At 35.9% G+C, this 12,977-nt stretch overlaps 1 protein-coding gene across 44 annotated transcripts in view; it reads right to left on the reverse strand.

Annotated features, from left to right (window-relative positions):
* Positions 1-12,977, reverse strand: part of ttn.2 (titin, tandem duplicate 2) — a 171,077-nt gene that overhangs the window by 148,284 nt on the left and 9,816 nt on the right. For 43 of the 44 annotated variants that reach the window (XM_088605104.1, XM_088605102.1, XM_088605096.1 and 40 more), the window contains 24 exons: positions 11,962-12,240; positions 11,572-11,631; positions 11,188-11,446; positions 10,839-10,905; positions 10,492-10,710; positions 10,248-10,390; positions 9,658-9,842; positions 9,280-9,510; positions 8,680-8,924; positions 8,255-8,475; positions 7,742-7,906; positions 7,215-7,383; positions 5,214-6,904; positions 4,598-4,879; positions 4,131-4,397; positions 3,585-3,857; positions 3,223-3,486; positions 2,866-3,126; positions 1,919-2,179; positions 1,461-1,724; positions 1,120-1,380; positions 670-930; positions 314-574; positions 88-229 (listed from right to left, as the gene is read on the reverse strand). In XM_088605104.1, coding sequence (XP_088461230.1) covers positions 88-229; positions 314-574; positions 670-930; positions 1,120-1,380; positions 1,461-1,724; positions 1,919-2,179; positions 2,866-3,126; positions 3,223-3,486; positions 3,585-3,857; positions 4,131-4,397; positions 4,598-4,879; positions 5,214-6,904; positions 7,215-7,383; positions 7,742-7,906; positions 8,255-8,475; positions 8,680-8,924; positions 9,280-9,510; positions 9,658-9,842; positions 10,248-10,390; positions 10,492-10,710; positions 10,839-10,905; positions 11,188-11,446; positions 11,572-11,631; positions 11,962-12,240 — 6,731 coding nt within the window. The remainder of the gene's footprint in view (positions 1-87; positions 230-313; positions 575-669; positions 931-1,119; positions 1,381-1,460; positions 1,725-1,918; positions 2,180-2,865; positions 3,127-3,222; positions 3,487-3,584; positions 3,858-4,130; positions 4,398-4,597; positions 4,880-5,213; positions 6,905-7,214; positions 7,384-7,741; positions 7,907-8,254; positions 8,476-8,679; positions 8,925-9,279; positions 9,511-9,657; positions 9,843-10,247; positions 10,391-10,491; positions 10,711-10,838; positions 10,906-11,187; positions 11,447-11,571; positions 11,632-11,961; positions 12,241-12,977) is intronic. The other variant, XM_088605106.1, reaches the window with a different exon arrangement.

The following is a 12,977-nucleotide window of genomic DNA, read 5'->3' on the forward strand; positions in this document are numbered from 1 at the left end:
TTAGTATTTTGTATTACTGGTCCATCTTTAACTATATGAAGAGCACCGTAAAAATTAGAACACTGCAAAAGTAGTAATAATAATTACCTTTCTGCTAAGTCAATTTCTTGTCCATTTTTCATCCATTGCACAGTGACATTGGGCTCTGAGAGTTCACATTCAAAAACCGCTTTTTTCTTCTCTACTACTTTGATGTCTTTAATGTGCTTTCTGAACTCAATAACACGAGCTGGAAAAAATACAATACTGTAGTAAAATTGAAATAAAAGAAAACAAGCAATATCTAATCAAGGAAAAAAGCAAACATATTTACCTTCAACATATAAATTTGCAGATGTTGCTGCTGAGCCAGCCACAAAAGAATACTCTCCAACATCACCAAAGTGTACATTTCGGATTGTCAAAGAGTGTGTTTGTTGTTTTGACTTTATCTGGCATCTGTCTGTTGATCTGATCTCCACTCCATTCTTCAACCATTTGTAAGTGATTCCTTCATAATTTACATTTACTTCAAAAGTTATAGTATCTTTCTCCTGGGCATTAAGGTCTTCTAGCATGGATGTTATTAAGATGGCTGAAAAAGAAAGCATTGTATTATTTAGATATTTAGATTGACGTGTAAAAATTGTATTAGTGCCATGTGTGTAATATCTAGAAAAGACTACTTACGATTTACTGTGAGAGTCGCAGAGACTTTGTCGTTTCCACATATAAATGTATACTCTGCAGAATCTTCACTGCTTGTGTTCATAATTATCAGCTGGTGGAGCTTGCCCTGAACTACGATCCTGAACTTCTCACTCATTTCAATTTCAACTCCATTTTTCAGCCACAGGGAGGGAACGTTGAAGTGAGAGACTTCACACTCAAAGGTTGCAACCTTTGTTTCAGGAATCTCAATGTTCTTCATCGTCTTTGTAATACGCAAAGCTGAAATATAAAATATAATTAAAATGTCTACCACAAATGCACAAAATTTCTATTTAGTGTGTTTACTATAACATACATGTCCATACATGAGCAATTGGTGATGTTGACTCTATTTACAAGCAAGGGTAGGGGTTCCCAATAAAAGGATGATAAAATGATATGCAATTGTTTTACCATGAATATGCTTACCTTCAACATGTAATCTGGCTTTGCATTCCAAGTGTCCAACAATAGCTGTGTATTCTCCATCATCTGCAGAACTGATGTTCTGAATTATGAGTTTATGTGCCTTCCTTTCTGATAATATCTTGCATTTTTCACTTGGTTTCAGCTCTACATTATTAAACATCCATTTCACTGGTACGTCATCATGAGACAAGCTCAGTTCAAAGGAAGCTGTGGCATCTACTAAAGCTGTCACATCTTTAGGTTTCTTAACAATCTTAATAGCTGAAAGAGAAAAAAAAGTAAGGCATAGCACAAAATCTATACTTACTTTTTAAACAAACATATATATGGTTCCAACTTACTTTCCACATTAAGTCTGGCATTAGCTCCAACCCTTCCAAGTTTGAAACTATAAACTGACTCATCTTGTGTAGTGCAGTTTTTGATCTTCAGTGAATGAACTGTGCCATCAACACGTATTTCATATTTGTCACTTGGTTCAAGTTCAACACCATTTTTAATCCACTGTGAACCCTTTACATCAGCATGTGTGAGTTCCAGGGTGAAAATTGCATCCTTGGTTTCAGTTACAGTGAGATTCTTCAGAGTCTTCTTAACTTTGACAGCTGTTAAATTAGAAAATACCAATTAGTCACACAACAATGGCAGAGAAATTATCTAGTAAAAGATTGCAATTTTTAACATATATCCATGAACATAAAACTCTTCTAGTTTGCTCATACAGTTTCATTTTTCAAAACAATATGCTAACTTAAAAATTCTATAAATATTAATAATAAAGAAAATGTTTTAACTCTACCTTCAACTTTAAGATTGGCTGTTGTCTTCGAAGTTGCCACTTGGTAGGTATATTCACCAATATCTTGTGGTTTTGTAATGACAATAACAAGCCGTCTTTTTGCACCATCTCTTTCACTCCTAACGTTATCATTAAAGTCAATTGGTTTGCCATCCTTCAGCCATTTTCCCTCTGAATCAGGGTTGGCCACCTCACACTCAAATACAGCACTCTGAGACTCAGCTACAGTCACATCCTGTAGTGGTTTGTTAATTGCTCCACCTAGAGGATGAAGTGAATACAATATTCAACTGCTGTAACAGCAAAGCAGGATTTTTTTTTATTATTAATGCATTAAAAAATGCATTAACAAATGCAAGTTGTTCTTACCTCTTTCAAACTTGTTAAAAGTTAAAACTAAACTTTTTAATTAACTCATAAAATGTTAAAAAAATTTGATCAGATTTATTTGACATGAAATATTTTTCCAGGTGTTATGTGAATTATTGAAACACATTAACAAAAAATGTTAAATCTTTATCATAATGAAGTGGTAGAGGAAAAATGTATTTATTATGATACAGCAAATGTTTTACTATCCGGATCAGTACTATCCGGGATGTTTCTCAAATCGTCTGCATTTTATACATAAGTCAGCAGAAAATAATCTTTGACTATTCGGGAAACGTTCTGGTTCTGTCCTGTTTGCATGCTCAGTTGCTGCCATCTTTCATTACTGTAAACATCCTCATAACACAGACTTCATCTTTGCCTAGTTTTATCTTGTAATATTAAGACCACACAACATTTGTGTCTTTCATATCTTGACTAATCAACATAGTCAAGCAAAGCTTTTACTGTAAATTGATTTGAATTCCAAACAGTGGACATAGAGATAACTGCACTGAAATCAGTAAAGAGGACACTAACACTACTCATGCTGGTACACAAAATATTGTGTATCATACCTGATACTGTAAGTTTTGCAGTTGATGTGTGTTCTCCAGCCTCAAAAGTATATTCTCCTTCCTCATCTTTCATTGTATTGACTACTGTCAGCAAGTATCGTGTGTCTTTTGTTTCAATCTTGTACTGGGGATCAGCTTTGATGATCTGGTTCTTAAACTTCCAGACAGCATCAATTCCAGGATGAGACAGCTCAGCTTCAAAAGTCACATTTTGGGTTTCAGTGCACACCTGATCTTGTAGATGTCTTACAATATGAATTCCTTCAAAAAAATAAGAAAAAAAGAAATTAGTATCCTCATTAAACCCACCATACTTGCTTTAAAGATTTTCAGAATTAAAAAAAAATTAGTTCCTACTTTCAATAGAAAGGTTGCAACTTGATTCAGCCCTGCCAACAACAAGTCTGCACCGTCCTTCATCAGAGGCAAAAGTACGAGTGATCACCAAACGCTGCTTGGATCCTTTGGCAACAGCTTGAATCCTATCGCTTGGCTCTAACAGCTGGTCGTTTAGGTACCACTTCACTGAACTGATGTCTGCAGCAGAGATTTTAGCTTCCATTACAGCTTTTGTTCCCTCAACACAAGTGATATCCTTCAGTGGGATCACTATATCAACACCTGTTAAAAAATGCAATGAAATGTTTTTTTAAAACAAAAGTCAAAATTATCAACAGCAGCACATTAAAACCAAAGAAAATAGTATCTTCTGAGCTTACTCTGAACAGTCAAGCGTCCTGTTGTGGAAAGATCATGTCCTGTTACAACAAAAGAGTATGTTCCAGCGTCTCCCTTGGTGGTATCTTCTACAAGAAGCTTGTGTGTCTGCTTGTCAATCACAATGTGAATTCGATCGCTGGGCTGGATGGGTTGGCCACTCTTCATCCAGGTTCCTTCCACATTTTCTTGAGAAAACTTCACTTCAAGTTGTGCAATATCACCTTCACAAACAGTTTTGTCTCCAAGTCCTTGCACAAGTGTGACAGGGCGTACTAAAAGGAGATGCACATGGTTCAATTCATTGTTTTTTTTATATTTGAATACAGAAAAACACAAGTGTCCTATTCCCTAATTTACTCATACATCAGGGACATCTTCAAGAAGTAAATAAAACAGCACATAATAGGACTGACAGCTTTAAATATCTGAATTATGTTTTTCATTTCCATAATATTTCAAAAATATTGTATGCAAAGTATATATTTTTAAGTATGTGGATATATCAAATATATAATCTTATTTTAAAAGACTGCTAAAATACTTACATAACATTTTCAGGGTAGAAGTTGTCTTTATGTCACCTACAATGAAGCTGTATTGGCCCTGGTCTTCCTTTTTGACATCTTTCACTGAAAGAGTGTGTCGGCCACGCCGGGAAGAAATTACATATTTACTGCTTGGTGTAATCTCAACGTCCCCATGATACCACTTCCCCTCAGCATCCTCACGAGAGAGAATACACTCAAATTCCCCTGAGTAGGTTTCGGGTACTTCAATGTTTTCAAGTTTCTTTATGATTTCTAGTGGGGCACCTATGGAAAAAGAAAAAAAACATTTGAGAAAAAAGTGACTTCTACACTACTAATAGTGATTTTGAAAGCGTTTGCTAATTTATTAGTAAGGGAGTAAGCTTGCTTAATTACCGACTTAAAATGTGCATAAGCAGAATTGTCGAGAAGCAAAGCAATAATAAACAATAAAATCAATTTCTGTATCCTTCAACAAGGCTTACCTTCAACAACAAGTCTAGCAGAAGTTTTGATGTAACTGTCTTCTACAAGGGCACATGTGTATTCTGCTGCATCCCCCATATCAATGATTAAAACAGAAAGAAAATGAACTTTTCTGTCAGAGTGCATCCTGTATTTGTCTCCAGAGAAAATATCAACATTATTTTTTAACCATTTCACTTTGACAAAGGGCTCAGAGGTTTCACACTCAAAAGTCACCATGGTGTCCTTTTCTTTAGCACTGACATCTTCTAACTGCTGAGTGAAGGTAATGACTTGCTTAGCTGAAAAAGAATTGAAAACAAATGTTGTAGTTAAATCAAAAAATAAAAATCTATGTCTTATTATTCAGAAAACAAACTTTGCAATGAAGAATAAAAATCCTGCAGGAGTGAATGCAAAGATGTAATGTGAATAAACCTGTACTTTCTTGTTAATTTTCTGTATGTACTTTATGCATATAAATATTGTTACATTGAGTAGTGTCAGATGATATTATAAGCATACAATATACAATAACTTTTGTAAATGTTATCTACTTTATGTTCAATACAAAATTAAAATGTATGTGAATTTAGATCTATCATAAATAACACTAAAACACAATACAAGCAGTACCTTGTACAAGCAGGAATGCGTGGCTTGAAGTTTCTCCAGCAATATTGATGGCTTTAACCATAATGCTAGCAGAATCTTCTGCTGAAACATCTCTAATTACCAATTCACATACATTATCTTCAGGCCAGTACCAGTAAATCCGTTCGGTTTTCTCTAGTTTTATTCCATTCTTGAACCACTGGCACTCAGGATCTGGTTTTCCGACCACTCTAACACGGAAGCGAGCCTCATCTGCCAGGGCAACTGTCTGGCTTTGAATGCGTTCCAGGATCTTTGGAGCCTCCATACTTGGAGAGAGCTCCACTTTGTCGGGTTTAAGTATGGGAATGGTCACTTTGCCTTCAGGGAGGGGCTTTTTCTTCTCCTCCTCAGGCACTTGTTTGGTCCAGTGAAGAAGTTCCTCTTTCCTCTTCCTCAACATGTCCTCATATGATTCATCCTTTCTGCGAGACTTCAATTCTACAGCTGTGATGGCTTCATAGTAGCCTTCTTCCTTCCTGCGCTTGAATTTGCTTCTAAGCTCTTCTGACTCCTCTGTTTCTTTTTCATGAATAACTCTCTCAGCTTTCCTAAGTTTTACAATTTCTTTAGGCTGTGGGGCTTCAGGTGGTTTTTCAACTTTAATAACTTCATATGAGGCCTTTCCAACTTCTGCAGCTGTTTCAACTTTTGGCTCAGGGGCACGGCGTAGAACAGACCTGAAATCTTCCCTCTGCTGAATTTCAAATTTCACTGTGTGATCAACAACTCCCTCTGGGTTTTCAGCAGACACTTTGACTTCTCCCGAATCATAGGACTTGCATTCAACTATTTCCAGGTAATAAATACCATCATAACGAAGCCTAAATCTCTTGCTTTTGCGGATGAGCTGTCCATTGAGGTACCAATTGACCTTTGGTTGAGGATATCCAGTCACTCTGCAGCGGAACCTTGCAATCTCACCTTCCAGTACCCTTGCAGGTTCAGGAAACAAGACTATTTCAGGTTTGGTTTTCTCTGACACTTCTTCAGTGAGCCCTGTAAGAGCTCCTTCATGGGCAATACGCTCTAGTTCTTCAATTCTTTGCATTCCCTTTCTGCCTTCGGGCAACTGACTTTCTTCAACAAGACTCTTCTCATCCTTGACAATTAGAGTTGCTGAAGTCTGGTCAACTCCGTACTTGTTGGTGGCTCTGCAGGTGATTACGCCACTGTCTCTAGAATAAGCTACTTCATAGTCAAGACTGCAGTAGCCAAACTCATTTACCATGCGAAGTCTGTTGGCTGCTTCCAAAGGTTTGCCATCATGCAACCATTCAACAAACATTGTTGGATCACCTATTGGGGTCAGTCTGCATTCGAAGTGTGCAGGTCCAAAACGCTTCAGCCTAACAGAAGTGAGCTTCTTTTTAAAATGTGGCTTCTGCTGCTTTTCCTTGTCATATAAATCCCCTTCTTCCCACTGCTCTTGTCCGTAACGGAGATGAAGAGGTTCCAATTCAGGTGCTGCTATTTCTTTGGCCTTGTATGTTCCTTTTGGGATGATCAGCTTCCTTTCAGGTTCAGGCTCTGTGAATTCTACTTCCACATTGACTCTGCATCTTGTGGTGTCACGGCCAGCTTTGTTGATGGCTGTTGCCGTGTACCATGCACTATCAGCACTGATAGCTGAAGGTATTTTAAATGTGGCTTCTCCTTTGCCACCGTCAATTCTGAAACAAATTAGCATACATCAAATATTTCAACTACTGACAAAGTCTACAAAGTCTATCTGGAAATAGAAAACAAGATGTTCATTGCATACAGTATGTGCACATTTACTGTAAAATTAAAACTTTAAGACCACAGTGTTAAATTAATATCCTATGCTATATTTTATCTATACAGTATATTATTATTAATAAACTAAGAAATAAACTGAAAAGAATATAATTAACTGTTAGCCATCATTAATTTGCCTCAGGCTACAGTTTATAATTAGATTTTAATTTTAGGAATTAATTATTATAGAACACCGTGTACCTGATGTTTGGATATTTGTGAGGAGAGATGATATCACTGTTTTTTAGCCAGACAATATCAGGATTTGGGTTTCCAATAGCCTTGACAGCCAGCTCAACCAAAGAACCTTCTTTAATGCTCAAATTTTTTAGCTTCTCCACAAACTGGGGTCTCTGCAGGTTTTCCTTAGCTACAAAGGAAGAAACAAAAACAACAAAATATTTCAACTTAATTGCTATAAATAGTAAAACTACAGAAAACATATATACAATATATATCAAGTGGGTAGCTGCAACAGTATGCATAGGCTGCAAAGGAACAAGTAGTAGGTTTATTCCATGTTGAAAAGAGAAGAAAGGCTCCACAGCTGAAACATTGCGTTTTCTTTCTTCTCTTTTCAGCATGGAATAAACCTATTACTTGTTCCTTTACAATATATATCTACAATAGATTCAATTAAATTATTTATTGTATATATTAAATGAATCCATAACCCCTCTGTCATCTAGGAAAGACAAAAATATATTAACTTAATGTAGTATCCATACCATCCACAGTGAGCGTTGTGGAAACAGATGTTTTTCCTGCCCTGTTTTGTGCAACAACTGTCCATTCACCAGAGTCATTAGGCATTGCAGGAACAATAATCAAAGACTGTGTGCCATCTTCTTTTACCACAATTTTATGGGTATAATCATTAATCACTTGTTGCCCTGAATAGAAAAAAGCAGAAATAGGTGTCTTAAATGGTATTAAGAACTTTGTTTATGGTACAGTGTTCATGCATGCAATATATTTTCGATCTCTTTATATCAGACTGATAATATAAAATCATTTTAGGGCACAAATGAATCCATTTCAATGTCATTTCAGTGTTACAATGCTGCTTTTTGTATTTATTCACACAAGAAAACATTATATATATACATATATATATACATTTTAGTATATAAAACTAAAACTTGCTGCATCACATTGAGCTTTTGCAGAGCAATTTCATTTCAGAATAAACTGTCAATATTATCTGAGGCCATCAAAATAAAATTTGTATCGTCTCTTACCATTATGGAACCAGAAGGTCTCAGGCATAGGTCTGCCAACCACCTTTAAGTCAAATCTCGCAGTTTGGCCTTCAGCACACCTGAAGGATGAAGGCTTCATGACAAACACAGGCTTGTACAGTCTCTCCAGCTGACTCTCATCTGTCTCATCAAGTCTGCGAGCTGGGGAACGGCCTGGGGATCGTCCAGGAGAGCGACTTGGAGATCTTGGGGAAACAGAGCTGAAAAGGAATTAAAAAGTACTTTTACTATTTTTAGTATTAAACTGTAATCAGACTAGAAGACTAGAAAAAAAGAGTAAAAATAGAAGCTATTTTAAAAGGGACAAATAATTTGTGACTGAGAGAGAATTGACAAATGGCTGCTTTAAGTCAGTTTTGGCACAATAATAAATGTAAAAGTACAGAATGATAAGAAAACTGTACCGGATTCTCTGTACTGCTTCAGGTTGAGGGAAATATGGTTGAGCACCACTTGGTGCTGTGGGTTCCACATACAGCTTTCCAGAGGAAACAGCATTTGATTTCATGTTGCAGGCAAATGCTGTGTAAATGCCTTCATCCTCTGGCAGTATGACTGGAATACGTAGACTGGCTCTTCCATCCTGCAGAACTTCCATTTGGTAACGGCCTCCGTGTTTGATGCGTTTTCCATCTTTAAACCATGCAATCTTTTGCAATACAAGAAAAACACCAAAAAGAAACACACATGTTTATCAATGGGAAGAAAAAATAAACTTTTTGTTTTAAAACTAGACAGAACAGGTCAAAGAAATAAACACATGAAAACTTAAAACTTAAAAGATTAAAACAAAAGACAAACTTTAAGAGTACTCTAAGAGTAACATCTGTCCTCAACTGTTGGACAATATACTGTACTGTAGCTGCTAATGTAGCACTTATTAAATACTTTATTTTGGTCAACTGAAAAACTTGAACATACTAGCTGGATTGAAATTGCAGTTATTTTTATTTTATCTTATATTATATTTTTATTTTCACTTTATTTTTGTATTTTAAGTTTACCTTTGGAAGAGGATTTCCAGATACTTTGCAATGAAATGTAACTCCCATGCCTTCAAAAATTCTGTAACTTTTAACTGCTGTGTCAAAAGCTGATTCCACAGCCTCATGCTCTGGGACATCCACTATCATTTCTTCCCCATCTTCTGTTACAATCTCCTGGTAGGTAATCTTTAGAATTCGGAACTCAATCTCTCTGATTATCTTCTCTTCGAATGCAGAGATTTGATATTCCTGTGAATAACAGAAACATATTTTATTAAGAATCATACTGAACTATTGCCAAGTTTCATATTTAAAAAAAAACATGGAATCTTAATTATGAAGCCAATGTGCTATTTTTAGAATATTATTTAGTGATTTTTAATCTCCATTCCTCACCTGCTCCTGTACTAAAGTCTTCATCATGATTGTCTGCTGGGCCATTTTCTTCTTAATAAGAATCTGTTCTTTTTCATATTCAGTCATGGAAGGTGCAACATCTGCCACTTTAGGTTCTTGCACAAATGCGGTTACTTGAGTTTGGTAAGTTATCTCTTGTTGTTTCATAAAAGCCTCATATTCCTCTGCAAAACAAGATGTAATAAAATAATAACATTTTTCTGCTTCAATATATTTTTAATGTATCCCTATCATCAGCTGTTTCTCTGGGTAATAAAATGTTATCATGCTGGCATGTACTCAAACCACATCAAAAAAGACTATTCTATAAATTCTATTAATTTAATGTTGTCCACTTTCATTTTTAAAACTGTTTCTTTCAACTTTGTTTTGTCTCAATATTGAATCTCAATACCAAAGAGATATTACATTAAAAAATAAGCCCTTCTTTAATAAATGTTTTATATTGCATATATAGATTTATTTAAAATATACTTCTGCTTTCAACATATTCTCTATGAGTGCCTTATGGAGTTCAGAAGAAATTCATGACAAAGTGATTTTCTATGTTTCACAGGGAGCTTATTGACCTTCTTCAAGAAGATTCACAGTGGCAGATACTTCTCCAAGCTGATTCCGAGCAACAATGGAATATTCTCCTGCATCATCAGCAAATGTCATAGAAATTTCGAGTTTGCATTCTCCGCTTTCCTTGTTGTAGGCCACTCGATATCTAAAGTGTATAAAAGAAAAATAAAAGTATTAAGTGCATACAATTTGAAATTACAGGAAATTTAAAAGCCTGTATTATAAATTGCACTCTATTATAAGTACCTATATCCAGTTGTCAGAGGCACACCAGCTTTTTTCCAGTAAATATGTGGCTTGGGACTTCCTCCAATCTGGCAGTCAAATACAATACTTCCTCCTTCTACTAACTTCTGCACTGTGGGTTTCCTCACAAAGAATGGAACAACACCTGCTCCAGATTCCACAACCTCTGCAACACCACTAATCTCGGACACTGTCTCTTCTCTTGATTCAGCAGCAAAACTGCAAACGGAAAAGATTAAATCCAAAATACATATTATTCCTTTGCAATAGTAATAAAATAACAGCACAATCATTACAATTTTGTTATTGTAATTTGTACAGTATTTTCTGAAATTCTTTTAACTTACCTTTTCTCTACAGTCACAACTTCAGAAACAGCAGAGACTTCTTCTCGGCTCTCTATTTCTTCTGAAACTGAAATGCAAGAAAAAGGTTCAAATGCCGATTCCTGTGGAACTGATTGAGAATACGGACACAAAATGAAAAGTATTAAATAGGTAATTCAAACTCACGCCAACTATGTCAGATATGTTGCAACATTATATTGCCTGGTATTGAGTAAAGGTAATGACCCTAAATTTCCAATAGTATTTTCCTTTACACTGAAAATTAATTTAAGAACTTTCACATAAAGAAATATTTGCAATTATTATAGCTAACAGTATCCATTAATGGATAGCATATTTAAATTCTTACCCTGGACAAGCAGGTAGCAGGATGTGCTGACTGTTCCAGCTTCATTAGTAGCTGTGCAAGTAAAGCGGCCACTGTCTTCAGCAAAGGCTTCACGAATTATAAGACGTGCAAATTCATTTTCATAGGTAATCTGGAAGTCAATTGAGCTCTCGATCCTGTAGTCCTCTCTGAACCACATTATAGCAGGGGCTGGATGTCCAGAAATGTGGCATTCAAGAGTCACAGATTCTCCCTCAATGACTGTGACATTTTTCAAACCCTGAAAATTAAAATGCATGAAATTATTTTAAAATCAGATATTTTTTACAGAAGCTCATTTTGTGGAGTTAAAAGATCCACACCATATTTCCTCAAGAACACTACATGACAAAATTTAACACTTACAGCCACCAGTGTAGGTGGAAAGACAGCTGTTTCTGCAGGAGCAGGAATTGCCTCTTCAACCTGTAAAAGTGACATTTTGGGTTAGCATTAGAAGAGGTCAAATTTGAATATATTGCTTGTTTTAAAGGATTGGGATAACACGGCCAAGTAATAAGTCAAGCAATGGTGAAAGGTCTTCCAGCTGAGGGAGCTGAATTATGTTCCAGAATGTAAAGTTTCTTAAGATCACTCATGACTGCAAGGTAACAAAGAAGCAAAGTGGTGCTCAAGCAGATGCAATCCTTGAGGAGGGCAAAGATGGGTGGGTAACTGCGAAAGGGAAAGGTTATTGAAACTGGTGCACAGTGCCAATACAGTGTTAGGTGATGGAGAACACACTTTGTTACAAACCTGATTGTCCCACTCTTCCATGGTTTTGTACTTCTGCTCTCTTTCCATCACCCCTAAAAAGGAAGTACCTATTTCTTTTTGTAAGTGTGTGTCATAATGTGTTTGGTACTTTTCTGTGGTTTCTTTAAATGGAGGTGGAGTTGAGACCACATGCTCTGCCATCACCCGTGTCTCCACTGTCTTATGGGGGGGAGGCTTCACTGGCCTGGTGATCTTTTGAGCAGAAGAAGCAGATAGCTCTTTTTGCAGAGTAGCAATAGCAGAACCTGCTATTGAAACCTAACCAACCCAAGAAGAATACTGTTAAAATAGTGGTCCAAAAAATCACTTTTTTATTCAACAAGAAAATGAAATATATTAGTTATCCAAGTTAGTTATGATTCAAAAGAAAATGAGAAGGATTGGAACATTAAGGCCATTAGTTAATAAGGGTATGGATGAAAATAGGCATTTCATAATGGTGGGGTTTTTATTTTATTATTATTCTTTACTTGACAAGTTGTTACATCTTGATGTTATTGTTTGAGAGACATTGGTGAAAATGTAGATTTTTTTAGCAGGATAGACAGTTGCAAAGTCTCATAGGCGCCACCTTTTTCTAAATGATATGGTATAGGCTGAAAGGAGCAGCATCACCCATCCTGCAGAAAATTATTTCTTTATTAGTTGTATCATGATGACTATGGTTCTATTCATAGCACTTTTCCTAATACAACTCCATAAAGTACACTATTTTTAGTCTTCTGTTTACTCAACAATAAGTTGTTTAGGAACAACTTTATTTTGACTGGAACAGTTTAGACTCTTAAGCCTTTTTCAGATGTGAGCTCACAGCTGAAGAACACTTAACAGATCAATTGCTGTGCCTTTTCTAAATTTCTAATTCAACAGCGTGGAATTATCCATTGCATGTTCCATTGCAGCCAATGCACACTGATGCAGTTCCCCACCCAAACCTAGTTACATATTTGCACACTGTGTTTCTTTTTCCGAATCTGACTAATTTTTAATATTTT

The sequence above is a fragment of the Lepisosteus platostomus genome, chromosome 14 (genome assembly GCF_059453375.1).
Source record: "Lepisosteus platostomus isolate fLepPlt1 chromosome 14, fLepPlt1.hap1, whole genome shotgun sequence".
NCBI lineage: Eukaryota > Metazoa > Chordata > Actinopteri > Semionotiformes > Lepisosteidae > Lepisosteus > Lepisosteus platostomus.